Source organism: Bombina bombina, chromosome 4 (assembly GCF_027579735.1).
Source record: "Bombina bombina isolate aBomBom1 chromosome 4, aBomBom1.pri, whole genome shotgun sequence".
Lineage (NCBI taxonomy): Eukaryota > Metazoa > Chordata > Amphibia > Anura > Bombinatoridae > Bombina > Bombina bombina.
Genome location: NC_069502.1, coordinates 235,764,750 through 235,781,353, shown reverse-complemented (window position 1 = coordinate 235,781,353; position 16,604 = coordinate 235,764,750). Strand labels below are relative to the sequence as shown.

Genomic DNA, 16,604 nt, shown 5'->3' with positions numbered 1-16,604 from the left:
ACGGTTGTTTGCGCTCATCTTATGTAGCACTTGTACTACAAGTTGAAAGTAAAGGCGAACATTTGCGCGCAATTGAAGTTAATGTGTGTCAGATAGCGCAAAAATCAGAGGTCTGGTTAACTTTTTCACAAAACAAAAAAGTATCACAAAACACATATAAAATACATTACACAGTAATGTAATGTGTGTACATATGGTGTACATATGTATTTATGTACACCACTTCAGTATGGTGGGTCATAAGGATCTGGATTGGGGACTTCCCATGAGGATGAAATGTTGTTGTCCTTTGCACTGTGAACTTAGTGCAAGGGATGACAACATGGTGTCCTCTCACAAAAGTGGTTAATATTAATTCATGATGTAAGAAATAGACATGTTCATTTCGTTTCGATCCAAATCGAAATTCAGACAAATTTGTCAAATTCGGAGCTTTGGATAGATTTGAATTTCTGAATTACCCTAGCAATGAAACAATCAATCCGAATGTATTTGTAACAAATAAATCCGAATTAGTTCGGATTTATTCGCTACATTCGAATGGCCATGGACTAATCACAATTACACTAGTATTGTACAGTATATTAGATTATATCATTCTGCTAGCTCTGTGCAGGGCACGTTATGTAGCTGGTACCAGTGAGGTTGGTACTTAGGTGGGATGTGCTGTGTATTACACTAGTATTATGTACTGTATATTAGGTTATATACCTCTGCTAGCTCTGTGCATATTGTGTAGCTAATACCTGTGAGGTTGGTACTTATATTGATTCAGATGGGTTACACCTAATATACAGTACATAATACTAGACTAATACACAGCCCATCCCACCTAACACATACTGAACTTCCGAATTTACTAATCGAATCCAAACCAAATACATCCGAATTTTTTAGAATCTGAATGAATCCAAAACAAATACATTCGAATGTATCCGAATTCAAATCGATCCAAAAACGAAATTCGAAAAAATCCGAATCAGTCCAAAAACAAAACGAAAACAAATTTTTCCGCCACGCACAAGTCTAGTAAGAAATTAATGATTTCATATCATTTTCAGTAAATTGATTATTAATATATTTAATTGTCCTAACACTTTATTGAATTAAAATATTCTGATGATTGTATTTAATTTTTAAACAAGTTTCATAATTTAAACGTGATTTGAGCTATGGTGATCTTTAACCAAACCTTGTTATAAGTGTGTTATCCATTGATTTTCAAATGCATTACAATGGGGTTTGAAAACCACACAACTAAACGTGATGTATTTCATACGTGAATTCTGGTGTATTGGAATAGGGCCCATTGATCACAATTTGTTTTGTTAAATATCTGTTCCGTAATCTATATAGAATTGATTTTCAACATATTTTTTCTGCTTTTGCTGCCAGGTTCTGCCGGCTGTGTCAATGACACTGGCTGCTCGCAAGAAAGGAAGTTGCAACTCAAGGGGAGGGGTACGTACCAATAAGATGCACTTACATTTCCCTCATATGAGACAGCCATACCATGTAATTTTAAACAGAACAAAAAATGTGACTTGCCCTTGAAAATTTACCTCCACTGGGCAGTAAAATAAAATATAAACTAATAAATCTAAAGAGCAATAATGCACAAAAATACTTATGATTTATAACAGACAACTTATGCAAACTTTAAATTTTAAATTTCAAAGAAGATAAAATTGATATAAATGGGACGTCTCAAGGGGTGGGCGAATGTTTTGCCACATTCGAAAAATGAAAAGAATTTTAACACATTTGTTCATTTTGAATTTAAAATGTTTGTACAACATTCTAACATTCGTTTAATGTAATCATTTTTTTAATGCTATCTTTAAATGTAATATTCTATTTGAATTTGTCTAATGAAAATATTGCATAATTTGAATCAAATTATACAATATTCGAATTAGAAAAATTCAAATCTATATATTTGTAATAGTATTTCTAATGCTCTCTTTAAAGGAACATTAAACACTTTGAAATGGTATTATAAAATGATAAATCGTATATACAGGTTGCCCTCGTTATACAACGGTTCAATTTACACCGTTTCAGAATAACAACCTTTTTTCCAGTCATGTGACTGCTATTGAAAAGCATTGAGAAGCAGTGCATTTATTTAAATAGCCAGTAGGTGGAGCTGTCCGCTTGTGTTGCAGCAAAGCCAAGCAAGCTTAAATTAATCAGTTTAACCAGACCTGAGCTATCGAGCAGATATCAATGGAACAAGATCTTCCTGTCTATAAATCAGTCCAGATTGGGATGCATAGAAAGAACTGTTTGCAGAATAATGCAAGTGAAGTCTATGTTGTGTGATTATTTTATTAGGTTTATAATGCTGTTTAGCAAATGTGTTTGTTCATTTAACTTAGTTTCATTATATATTCTGTGTTGTGTGATTATTTTATTAAGTTTATAATGCTGTTTAGCATTTAAAGTCCTCATTTCAAAGCTTTAAAAATAATGTATTCAGTGTTACTTATGAGAATTTTGAGAAGGGCCTGGAACCTATCTCCCTCACTTCCCATTGACTTAAATTATAAACTGGGTTTCAATTTATAACAGTTTCGATTTACAACCATTCCTTCTCGAACCTAACCCCGGTGTAAACTGAGGGCTACCTGTATATATATATATATATATATATATATATATATATATATATATATATATATATATATATATATATATATATATATATATATATAAACGGCAATATGCTTTCTTTGTTTATTTTGTCCCCTTTTCCTGTAATTCAATTCTGAAATTAGGAGCTTTCCAGTTCCTGTTGTTCTTGGAATTGCAGAACACTGTTATATTCCAAACAGCCATTGGCTGCACACTCTAGTGGTCTATTAAAAACTGTCCCTAATTGGCCACAGCAGAGAAGGTAACCTAACTTACAACATGGCAGCTCCCATTGTTTTATAGACAGTAACGGCTAGATTTAGAGTTTTGTCGGTAACGACCTGAAAAGCTAACGCCGGCTTTTTTCTGGCCGCACCATAAAAATAACTGTGGTATTGAGAGTCCACATAAAGGCTGCGTAAGGCTCCAAAAAAGGAGCGTAGAGCATATTTAACACAGCTTCAACTCTCGATACCAGAGTTGCTTACGGATGCGGCCAGCCTCAAAAACGTGCTCGTGCACGATTCCCCCATAGAAAACAATGGGGCTGTTTGAGCTGAAAAAAAACCTAACACCTGCAAAAAAGCCGCGTTCAGCTCCTAACGCAGCCCCATTGTTTGCTATGCAGAAACACTTCCTACGTCTGCACCTAACACCCTAACATGTACCACGAGTCTAAACACCCCTAGCCTTACACTTATTAACCCCTAATCTGCCGCCCCCGCTATCACTGACACCTGCATATTATTATTAACCCCTAATCTGCTGCTCCGTAAACCGCCGCTACTTACATTATCCCTTTGTACCCCTAATCTGCTGCCCTAACATCGCCGACCCCTATATTATATTTATTAACCCCTAATCTGCCCCCCACAACGTCGCCTCCACCTGCCTACACTTATTAACCCCTAATCTGCCGAGCGGACCTGAGCGCTACTATAATAAAGTTATTAACCCCTAATTCGCCTCACTAACCCTATAATAAATAGTATTAACCCCTAATCTGCCCTCCCTAACATCGCCTACACCTAACTTCAATTATTAACCCCTAATCTGCCGACTGGAGCTCACCGCTATTCTAATAAATGTATTAACCCCTAAAGCTAAGTCTAACCCTAACACCCCCCTAAATTAAATATAATTTACATCTAACGAAATTAATTATCTCTTATTAAATAAATGATTCCTATTTAAAGCTAAATACTTACCTGTAAAATAAATCCTAATATAGCTACACTATAAATTATAATTATATTATAGCTATTTTAGGATTAATATTTATTTTACAGGTAACTATGTAATTATTTTAACCAGGTACAATAGCTATTAAATAGTTAAGAACTATTTAATAGTTACCTAGTTAAAATAATAACAAAATTACCTGTAAAATAAATCCTAACCTAAGTTACAATTAAACCTAACACTACACTATCATTAAATTAATTAAATAAAATATCTACAATTACCTACAATTAAACCTAACACTACACTATCAATACATTAATTAAATACAATATCTACAAATAACTACAATGAAATAAACTAACTAAAGTACAAAAAATAAAAAAGAACTAAGTTACAAAAAATAAAAAAATATTTACAAACATAAGGAAAATCTTACAACAATTTTAAACTAATTACACCTACTCTAAGCCCCCTAATAAAATAACAAAGACCCCCAAAATAAAAAATGCCCTACCCTATTCTAAATTACTAAAGTTCAAAGCTCTTTTACCTTACCAGCCCTGAACAGGGCCCTTTGTGGGGCATGCCCCAAGAAGTTCAGCTCTTTTGCCTGTAAAAAAAAACATACAATACCCCCCCCCAACATTACAACCCACCACCCACATACCCCTAATCTAACCCAAACCCCCCTTAAATAAACCTAACACTAAGCCCCTGAAGAGATAATCCTACCTTGTCTTCACCTCACCGGGTATCACACCGATCCGTCCTGGCTCCGATATCTTCATCCAACCCAAGCGGGGGCTAGACATCCACTGAAGAAGTCCAGAAGAGGGTCCAAAGTCTTCATCCTATCCGGGAAGAAGAGTAGATCCGGACCGGCAACCATCATCTTCCAAGTGGCATCTTCTATCTTCATCCAATGAGGACCGGCTCCATCCTGAAGACCTCCACCACGGACCCATCTTCATCCGGCAACGTCCAACTGAAGAATGACGGTTCCTTTAAGGGACGTCATCCAAGATGGCGTCCCTCGAATTCCGATTGGCTGATAGGATTCTATCAGCCAATCGGAATTAAGGTAGGAATATTCTGATTGGCTGATGGAATCAGCCAATCAGAATCAAGATCAATCCGATTGGCTGATCCAATCAGCCAATCAGATTGAGCTCGCATTCTATTGGCTGATCGGAACAGCCAATAGAATGCAAGCTCAATCTGATTGGCTGATTGGATCAGCCAATCGGATTGAACTTGATTCTGATTGGCTGATTCCATCAGCCAATCAGAATATTCCTACCTTAATTCCGATTGGCTGATAGAATCCTATCAGCCAATCGGAATTCGAGGGACGCCATCTTGGATGATGTCATTTAAAGGAACCGTCATTCATCGTTCAGTCGTCGGCCAGGATGGATGTTCCGCGTCGGAGGTCTTCAGGATCCTGCCGCTCCGCTCCGGATGGATGACGATAGAAGATCCTGCTTGGATGAAGACTTCAATCGGATGGAGGACCTCTTCTGCCCCACTTGGATGAAGACTTCAGCCGGATCATGGACCTCTTCAGCCCCCCGCTTGGGCTTGGATCAGGACATCGGAGGAGCTCTTCTGGATCGATCGGTGAACCTGGTATGGTGAAGATAAGGTAGGAAGATCTTCAGGGGCTTAGTGTTAGGTTTATTTAAGGGGGGTTTGGGTTAGATTAGGGGTATGTGGGTTGTAATGTTGGTGGGGGGGTATTGTATGTTTTTTTTTACAGGCAAAAGAGCTGAACTTCTTGGGGCATGCCCCGCAAAGGGCCCTGTTCAGGGCTGGTAAGGTAAAAGAGCTTTGAACTTTAGTAATCTAGAATAGGGTAGGGCATTTTTTTATTTTGGGGGTCTTTGTTATTTTATTAGGGGGCTTAGAGTAGGTGTAATTAGTTTAAAATTGTTGTAATATTTTTCTTATGTTTGTAAATATTTTTTTATTTTTTGTAACTTAGTTCTTTTTTATTTTTTGTACTTTAGTTAGTTTATTCCATTGTAGTTATTTGTAGGTATTGTATTTAATTAATTTATTGATAGTGTAGTGTTAGGTTTAATTGTAACTTAGGTTAGGATTTATTTTACAGGTAAATTTGTAATTATTTTAACTATTTTAGCTATTAAATAGTTCTTAACTATTTAATAGCTATTGTACCTGGTTAAAACAAATACAAAGTTACCTGTAAAATAAATATTAATCCTAAAATAGCTATAATATAATTATAATTTATATTGTAGCTATATTAGGATTTATTTTACAGGTAAGTATTTAGCTTTAAATAGGAATAATTTAATAAGAGTTAATTAATTTCGTTAGATTAAAATTATATTTAATTTAGGGGGTGTTAGTGTTAGGGTTAGACTTAGCTTTAGGGGTTAATACATTTATTAGAATAGCGGTGAGCTCCAGTCGGCAGATTAGGGGTTAATGTTTGAAGTTAGGTGTCGGCGATGTTAGGGAGGGCAGATTAGGGGTTAATACTATTTATTATAGGGTTAGTGAGGCGGATTAGGGGTTAATAACTTTATTATAATAGCGGTGCGGTCCGGTCGGCAGATTAGGGGTTAATAAGTGTAGGCAGGTGGAGGCGACGTTGAGGGGGGCAGATTAGGGGTTAATAAATATAATATAGGGGTCGGCGGTGTTAGGGGCAGCAGATTAGGGGTACATAAGTATAACGTAGGTGGCGGCGCTTTGCGGTCGGCAGATTAGGGGTTAATTATTGTAGGTAGCTGGCTGCGACGTTGTGGGGGGCAGGTTAGGGGTTAATAAATATAATATAGGGGTCGGAGGTGTTAGGGGCAGCAGATTAGGGGTACATAAGTATAACGTAGGTGGCGGTCGGCAGATTAGGGGTTAAAAAAATTTAATCGAGTGGCGGCGATGTGGGGGGGCCTCGGTTTAGGGGTACATAGGTAGTTTATGGGTGTTAGTGTACTTTAGAGTACAGTAGTTAAGAGCTTTATGAACCGGCGTTAGCCCAGAAAGCTCTTAACTACTGACTTATTTCCTGCGGCTGGAGTTTTGTCGTTAGAATTCTAACGCTCACTTCAGACACGACTCTAAATACCGGAGTTAGAAAAATCCCATTGAAAAGATAGGATACGCAATTTACGTAAGGGGATCTGCGGTATGGAAAAGTCGCGGCTGAAAAGTGAGCGTTAGACCCTTTTTTGAGTGACTCCAAATACCGGAGGTAGCCTAAAACCAGCGTTAGGAGCCTCTAACGCTGGTTTTCACGGCTACCGCCAAACTCTAAATCTAGGCCTAAAACTTTACACTTATTTTGTCAGTATTAAAACAGCTAATGAAACTTATTTAAACAACTAATGAAACCCGTGCCCCAATATTCAAACATTACAACTTCTCAGGTCTATCCCTTTAACATTAAAAATAGCCGTATAAAAGTTGAATACTGGTACAGGGCCTAGGAGAATTCACAGCAATGGTCTTTACTATCACTTAATAGTATTACAGTCTGATCACTGTACTTCCTCTTATGACACTAAGCCAGATGTTTAGGTAAGTGTTGAGTACTACAGGGAAGCAATGTTTGCAACAATATTATACATAGTTGGAAATGTTGCTGCCATAAGACACACATTCCAGAACATATGCTGGTATGCAATTAGGGAAAGGAGCTACGTTTTAGCAAAGAGAATAAAGCATGAGTGTAGCTACAGGGTCTCCACTGCTACCGGGCCCATCCTACTATAGGCCCGACAGCACCTGCTTAAGCAGAATCAGATTTCAGAGTGGCTGCAGTTTTTCTAATCACCACTAGAGATTGTTAAATTTGTGGGGACTGAAAAACAACAGCGAAAAAGAAAGCTCTGCACATTAAAGGAGGTTGCTGTGGTAAGTTTTTCTTAGTGCTGTAGTGTTTGTTCTGGGTGTTTACCAGGCTTTGTATCAACTCCCTCTTGTGTATGTGTGTGTTCATGTCTTTGTGTGTGTGTTTATATGTATGTGTTTGTATGTGTGTGCATGTGTTTGTGTGTGTATGTGTATATATGTCTGTATGTGTGTGCATCTCTGTGTATTTGTGCATGTTTTTATTTATATGTGTGCATTTGTTAGTGTCTGTTTATGTATGTGTGTTACTTTATACAGCTAGGTCCGTAAATAATTGGAAACTAACACAAGTTTCATAATTCTGTCTCTGCACGCCACAACAATGGATTTGAAATAAAACAACCGAGATGCGGGGCGGAGCCTGGCCACGCAGGGACATGGCTGACTAATTCCTGGCTCCCATGCCCTGCGTCCGATGTATCTATAATTAATAAGGAGAAAGCAGTCCTAACATTAATCAAACAACAGGATTGTGGGTCTGAATGTCCCTACTACGATTTCAGACTTATAAAGGGTACACTATTAGCGGCAACGCAGCCCTGGCAACAACTGAGGCCTACCCGACCGCACTGATGTGAGCCGCGCGCTCTCCTGGTGGGAACCGATTAACACACACAGCTCTCTGGAGCGCCTCTAATCTGCACTGCGACCACACTACACAGCAAGAGAACGGATCTATCAGGGGTAAGCCGGACTATATCCAACTCCCGAGCGGACCTCACCTGACCTCGCGCTCCCGGCTGCCGTCCCTGGGGAGGCCACCTGTCCCCTCCGGCTTGCTTCTGTTAAGGGGTAGGTCGGTACGACGGTAGCGGAGTGCTGAGGAGAAATAATCTAACCTGACAGAGTGCCGGGGGTCCTCTCCTGGGAACCTATATCACATAAGGGCCCTGACCACGTGGAGCTGCGGCACCCGCCACCTCTATGGGACCGAGCAATCTCTGATGGTCAGTAACACAGCGGGGACTGCCTGTTTAGTGCCCCAAACATAAGCGGTCACATTTGGAAATTAGCAGTGGGCTGTAAAACATTATTTCAGCACAATTTAATACACAGGGGCAGAGCATGATATTGGGGAGACACAGTAGATGGCAATTGTGAACGTGCTCTGGGATTCAAGTTAAATCGTTATAAGCACTATCACACTACATTTTGAGCAATAAACTTTTTGCACTGTTTTGGAAACCAGGCTGCTGCTGGCATATACCACAAACTTGACAGTGTAAGGCGATTCCCCCTCACAGAGTGCTCAGTTTCCCAGTGACATTATACACAACCCCCTTTCTTTTTCAAATAAGGGGAAACAACTGAACAAAAGGAAAAGCCCCCACCTCTATCACATAACTCTGCACATAGAGAGCCAAGACCATTTCTGGAATATAACGTTTGACTTGTTCTTGATTCGCTCTCCTGCTGACATACAGCCCCCTGTTATCCTCACCCCTCCACCTGGCCCCCTCAAGAGCTTTCATTGCCTTTTCACCGCATCTCACCCAGCTGGAAGCACTTAATAGGACTCCCTAAGGGCAATGTCTCACAGAAAAAATACCAAAGGGGAGAAAGGCCCTAAAAGCACAAACCTCACTAACTACCTTAAAATGGCGACTGCGACACAGGACCCAATAAGTAGTGAAAACACAGGTGCTGCACCCTCTCTAGCATTAATCGAGCACACAGCCCTGAGTACACACCCACAAGACCAACCATCTGAAGAGGACCTTAGAGTCCACTCTACCAAAGCTGACATCAACATGGTACTATCCGAAATGAGGTCTCTCTTCGGGGACTTAAAAAAAGACTTTCACCAAATTAACCAGCAGGTTCATACCCTGGAGAAGAAGCAAGATACTATACAGGCTCAGGTAACAGCTAATACCCAAAGGGCTCTAGAACAGGAGGGAGACATTCAATTTCTGCTGTCCAGGGTTGAAGACCTGGACAACAGAGGCAGGCGTAATAATCTCCGGATAAGAGGGGTGCCGGAATCAGTAAACAACTCAGCACTAGAGGGTTACTTACAAGACTTATTCCGGACTATAAAAGGGACACCAAGCTCACCAGCTGTCCAGTTAGAGAGGGCTCACCGAACTCTACGGCCCAGACCATTACCTAAAGCCCCCCCAAGGGATATAATTGTGAAGTTTCTGAGCTACAGGGACAAAGATGCAATCTCCCAGAAAGCACGGACTATCAAGGAGCTTACACATGCTGGCATCCCTATTCAAATATTCTCTGATCTGAGTCAGATGACATTACAGAAAAGAAGAGACCTTCGTTTTTTAACCAGCGCACTCCAATCACACAAAATTCAATATAAATGGGGTTTCCCGGTCTGCCTTATTGCTACCCATAAAGGGAAACAAGCGATATTCAGAACTCAGGCAGACCTACAGGACTTCTGCAACATATTAGATATTGAAATACCCCATCAAGAAGAAGAGGCAACCTCTCTCAGAAACCAGAACTTGTAGATTGCATCTCCCTGATTTTTTGGGAGACCATGACATGCAGAGGACTTTGTTCAAGATCCAGATAAGTGATCAAGCATCTGTTTATTTAGATTCAATGTTACTAACTTAAATTTTTATTGTTGGTCATAAGAAGAGGATTGAGTGGTTGCCATGCGTATACCTATACCCAAAGGTGCATGTCTCTACTAACTCAAAACTACTTAAATTGTTAGATATGTTATGTTTACAATGTTTCACCTTTATTTAATATGTTTTACAGTATAGATTGCACCCCAAAGGTTTGAGTGGTTACATGTGCCCCGACACCTAGCAAACGAGTTAGCTTCCTACTGTACCTCCGAGTACAGAGCTATATAAAGTTAGACATTATAGATACGCTGGGCCTCTAAATGTCACTGGCAAGCTACCACAGGGGATTAGAACCTAATAGACAGAATGGGCCCTCCTACCCCACGGCTAGCTTAGTTCCAGGTGTGGCTGGGCAATTTCATGAGAAAACCCAAACGGGGTATTTAGGGTAAATGTTTTAGAATAAATATTACTACCCGATTTATAATTTACCTTAGGTTAATGTATTCTTTGACCCCAATGTGTTCATTTGGGCTACACTGCAGTCTTGTTTCACAGGTTCTCAATTGTAATGGATGTCCTACTGTTCATAATGTTATTGTTGTTCTCATGTCAACTCTTATCCTTAATTGCAGAGTCAGATGTGAGATCTCAGTTATGTAGAGTATATTACTTCCTCGTATATGCACCCTTTCACCCCTTATTACCCTCGATGTTATATAAAATCTACTTACTGGGACATGCTATACTCCTTCCTTTTACCTTTCATCTCTTTTTTCTCTTTTATTTGCATCGGACGCAGGGATACAGATCCCATACTCTTCTTACTCTTTTTACCCTTTCCACCTTGCTTGCGGTCCTCGGTCGTTCACTGTCAACAGTGGGTTGCCCGACTATCGCTCTCTTCACCTTCTCTTTTTATTCTCTTTTTTGTTTTTAGATATATATTTCCAAGAAATCTTTTTCTTCAGACTTCTTTCTCTCTAATCCCTAACTACCCTTTAACCCCTTCCTGAACTTGTACTTCCCTCTAGTACCCCTCCCCCCCCCCTTTTTTTTTTTTTTTTTTTTTTTTTTTTTTTCCTCTTCTTCTACCCCTCCAACCCCAACTATGACTGATCACGGGACACAAACTTTGTCCTTTATGACATTAAACACTAAAGGTCTTAATATCCCAGAAAAACGTTCCCATCTCATTCGGGATGTTACTCGCGCACACTGTGATGTCGTATTTTTGCAGGAGACGCACTTTTGTAGGGGGAAGGAACCGGCTTGGTTTAACCCTAAATTCCCCACTTCCTTTTTTGCATCTGGTACCTCTAAAAAAAACGGGGTGGGTATATTGATAAAAAAATCCTCCCCTTTTTCGCTTTCTCATATAGAGAAGGACCCGGAGGGTCGATATCTGATAATCATAGGTACACTTCATAATAGACTTGTCACTCTTGTCAATGCCTATTTCCCGAACCAACACCAGAATACATTTTTGAATTCCCTAACTAACAAAATTTTTGAACTCCGTAAAGGAGCGCTGATACTTGGTGGTGACTTCAATGTCCCACTTGATCCCATCTTAGACACCTCCAAAATGACAACCTCAGTTTCCAACAAGACCCTCAGACAGTGCAACGCCAGACTAGAAGAACTAGCGATTCATGACACGTGGCGAATACTTTATCCCACCAGACGAGATTACACTTTTTATTCCCACCCTCACGAAGTATACTCTAGGATTGATTATTTTTTCACTGACCAACTGACCTTAGCGGGAGTCTTAAACACAAAGATACTTCCCATGACCTGGTCTGACCATGCCCCAGTAGTATGTCAGATAAAGTGGCCCTCAGCACCAGACAGACCTTTCATCTGGAGGTTTGATGACTTTTTGCTGAATAACCAAGTAATTAAAACCCTAATCACTACTAAAATACAGGAATATTTTCAGAATAATGAGAATGGGGAGGTACCGGGCCATGTTGTGTGGGAGGCCCATAAGTGTGTAATTAGAGGCGAACTAATACAACAGAAAGCTTTTCAATCTAAGCAGCTCAGACTCAGATACACGACCCTCCTTAAGCAGATACATGACCTAGAATCCAAACATAAGACAACACCGACAGACGCACTGATCAAACAAAATCTTCTTCAAGCCAGGAGAGAAATACAAGACATACACTCTAGGGAACACCAAATCACCGCACTAAAGCTGCAACAAAAGTACTATGAATTCGGAGATAAGCCCGGTAAACTCTTGGCGAGAGCTTTAAAAAGGAGACAGTCTAAGTCCCACATTCACTCCATATTAAACCGTAATAGCCAAACTTGCTCAGACAGCCCTTCTATAGCAGAAGTACTTAGATCCTATTACCAGAATTTGTACAATCTCCGGGATGAGATGGTCTCCCCAGTGGTCTCTGAGGGGATACCTCTGGGATCCCCTATTGACTCCTATCTAGAACCCTTATCTCTCACGACCCTCTCTGATGAGGAAAGAACGAGTCTGGACGCAGACATTTCTACAGAAGAGGTGGCCAAGACTATAGATAACTTACCGGCAGGTAAAAGCCCAGGCCCAGACGGTTTCAGCGTAAAATACTATAAAAATTTTAAAGACATTCTATCCCCCCGCCTAGCCTCCCTATTTAATAACATCGGAAATTCCCATGATTTCCCATCAACTATGCTCCTTGCGCATGTTACAACCATTCCAAAGCCAGGGAAGTCGACAGACCGGCCTGAAAATTTCAGGCCAATATCCCTCCTTAATGTTGACCTGAAAATTTTTGCAAAAATTTTATCTTCAAGGTTAAACAAATTCTTGCCACAACTAATCTCTCCAGATCAGGTGGGCTTTGTCCCTGGCAGAGAGGCCAGAGACAACACTTTAAAGGCTGCTCTGCTGGTGAACTATGCGCAAGTTAATAACATCCCATCAGTACTTATATCAACGGACGCTGAGAAAGCCTTTGACAGGCTCAATTGGAACTTTCTCAGGGCGGTCCTACTAAAAATGAATTTCGGCCAAACCTTCATCAAAAAAGTCTTCTCTCTATATTCGGGCCCAACCGCACAAGTAAAAGTCAACAATATTCTATCTGACCGTTTTAAAATCTCAAACGGCACACGCCAGGGCTGCCCCTTATCTCCCTTATTGTTCGCCCTCTCCATAGAGATATTAGCACAGAAGATTCGAGACAACCAGAAAATCCCTGGCATTAGGATAGGAGACCAGGAACATAAGGTTTCGCTATATGCGGACGATATCCTTCTATCGGTCACTGACCCGATAACCTCAATCCCGGAAATTCTTCGAGAATTTGAGGAATATGGAAAAGTCTCCAATTTTCATTTGAACCAAGCCAAATCAGAAATTTTAAACATCAACTTACCCCAAACGGACATATGCCGCTTAGCAGATATTTGCAAATTGCGGGTAAAAACGCGGACACTCAAATATCTGGGGATCAACCTCACCCCCAAAACAGAAAGCCTCTTCGAGGCTAATTACACTCAATTATCCCAATCAATTGTGGGCGACCTCTCATCCTGGAGAAACAAACAGATTTCATGGTTGGGTAGGATAGGGGTGGTAAAAATGAATATCCTCCCGAGGATTCTATACTACCTTCAGACTCTCCCTACCCCGTTTCCCAACCAGTACCTATCAAAACTTCAAAGTCAACTGGAGGAATATATATGGGGGGGCATCAGACCTAGGGTTCCCAGAAACACACTATACTTACCTAAAGAGAAGGGCGGGCTGGGCATCCCGAACCTGCTACTTTATAAAAAGGCTATTAATCTCCAACATCAAGTTGAATGGTGTGTCAACTCTAGGGATAAAACTTGGGTCCAGGTGGGACGGGCTATATTGAACACTCAAAATGCAGGCACATTGGGATGGATTTCAAACAAGAACAGACCTAAAATCATTAGCCAGTACCCGCTGCTGAGGGAATTCTTCTCGCAATGGGATAGAACACTAATAGAACATCCGCATATCTCCTCAAATCCTTCTCCTCTTACGCCCTTTACACATAATCCAGACATTCCTTTCCCAGGTATCGCCCTGCCGACTCTTGACAAGACACGACTGGACCAGACCATGTTCCATAGGTTACTACTAAATAACAAACTCAGGAGTCTAGATGAATTGGAGGAGATGGGCCTGAACATACCATGGTTTTTCCACAGGCAGCTTCAGCATTTTGTGCTCACACATAAAAGGATGGGCAGCATCTCCAGACCAGTGAGCCAGACAGAATCATTCTGCCTGTTGACTCGCACTCCCTCACACTTAATCTCAATCATGTACAAGCTACTGTCATCACATAAGGACTGCCATATACCTACCTTTGTTAGACAGTGGAATAGTGAGCTAGACTGCCCTCTCACAGACACAGACTGGCACAAAATATACCACAACCACTCTAAAGCCTCAATATCAGCTAGAACCTTAGAATCCAACTACAAATATCTGTCCCGGTGGTATCTTACACCAGACAAGATTAAAAAAATGTATAAGAAATCAGATGGTAGGTGCTGGAGGGGCTGTGGAGAGGTCGGGACTTTTCTCCACATCTGGTGGTCCTGTGATATGATATCTCCATTCTGGAGCTCTGTAATGGATATCATTGACTCCAAATTAAATATTACATTACGCAGAAATCCGGACTTTTTACTATTCCATGGGCTGCCCAAAATGACAGAGAAACCTAAAAAATATCTACTATATATAATGTTAAATAGCGCAAAAGCCCTCATCCCCCAACACTGGAAATCAGATAAAATCCCTCTTGCAGCAGACTGGGAAGCCAAGGTGGACAGACACTTGGCACTAGAAAGATTTCGATATATGAGAGACGATCGAATCGAAATTCATGAATACATGAAAGAGATTTGGAGACCCCTGGTTAGATGAGCTCCTGATACCTCGCCCCTTTTCAATGTAAACACACGCTTGACCTCCTCCTCCCTTCCCCCCCACCCTTTTTTTTTTTTTTTTTTTTTTTTTTTTTTCTTTCCTTTTCCCTTTCTCTCCTTCTCTTCCCCCACCCCCCCTATCCCAATGATGAGAACCCCTTCCTTTCCCCTCTCTCCTCTTCACACCCCTTTTTCTCTCTTCCATTTTCGTATTTCCTTTATTCTTACACTATTTCCTCTTTTTCCTCTCACGACGGGCTCATTATTTCCATTGCCCGTCATAATCTCAAGGCAGCAGAGATTCTTGATGTTCGCTTTCAGTAAAGCATAATAATAACAACATATCTCAGATGTGAGACGTATGGAAATGTTACAAAGAATTTTGGTTACACATAGATTTTATGAACAATTAGTTTCAGAAATGTAACAAACAACTTACTGTAAGATTTCAGTTCTGTATATTGTTGTTGTATCCTTGCTGACCTTTATGCTTATGCAATGTATCATGTTTACTTTCAATAAAGTTTCTTTGAAAACGAAAAAAAAAAAAAAAAAAAAAAAAAAAAACCGAGATGCAGTTGAAGTGCAGACTCATCTTTAATTCAATGGGTTGAACAATTTCAGGGGCTCAAATGTAATTGGACAAATTAACACAATCATAAATAAAATGTTATTTTTAATACTTTGTCGAGAATCCTTTGCAGGCAATGACTGCTTGAAGTCTGGAACGCATGGACATTGCCAAATGCTGGGTTTCTTCCTTTGTAATGCTTTGCCAGGACTTTACTGCAGCTGTCTTCAGTTATTGTTTATTCGTGGATCTTTCTGCCCTAAGTTTTGTCTTCAGGAAGGGAAATGCATGCTCGATCGGGTTGAAATCAGGTGATTGACAGCCATTGCATTATATTCCACTTCTTTGCCTTAAAAAAACTCCTGGGTTGTTTTTGCAGTATGTTTTGGATCATTGTCCATTTGTAAAGTGAAGCGTCGTACAAACTCGTCCAATCAACTTCACTGAATTTGGCTTAATCTGAGCAGACAATATATCCCTATACACTTCAGAATTCATCAGGCTGCTTCTGTCGTCTGTCACATCATAAATAAACACTAGTGACCTACTGCCATTGGAAGACATGCATGCCCATGCCATCACACTGCCTCCACCGTGTTTTACAGATGATATGCTTCAGATCATGAGCCATTCCAAGCAGAGCCGTAGCTAGAAACCACAGGGCCCAGGTGCAAGAATCTAAGAAGCCCCCCCCCCACCCCAAAAAGGGAATTTGATACATATCTCTTTTTTTTACATTTAACAGAGAAAAAAAATGTGAATAAGATTGCATGTCTGCAAAAGGAGGTACCCTGTGCCCACAGTCTGTGAAATGATCTGACCCCCTATTACTGTATATAGTGACACTGTTTAACCCACCAGTACTG

The 16,604-nt window shown here is 40.3% G+C and overlaps 1 protein-coding gene across 1 annotated transcript in view; it reads left to right on the top strand.

Moving 5' to 3' along the window:
* The window catches only part of TM4SF20 (transmembrane 4 L six family member 20), a 142,378-nt gene that overhangs the window by 17,657 nt on the left and 108,117 nt on the right, over window positions 1–16,604 (top strand). The window contains exon 2 of the mRNA XM_053711466.1: window positions 1,396–1,461. Within this exon, the coding sequence (XP_053567441.1) occupies window positions 1,396–1,461 (66 nt within the window). The remainder of the gene's footprint in view (window positions 1–1,395; window positions 1,462–16,604) is intronic.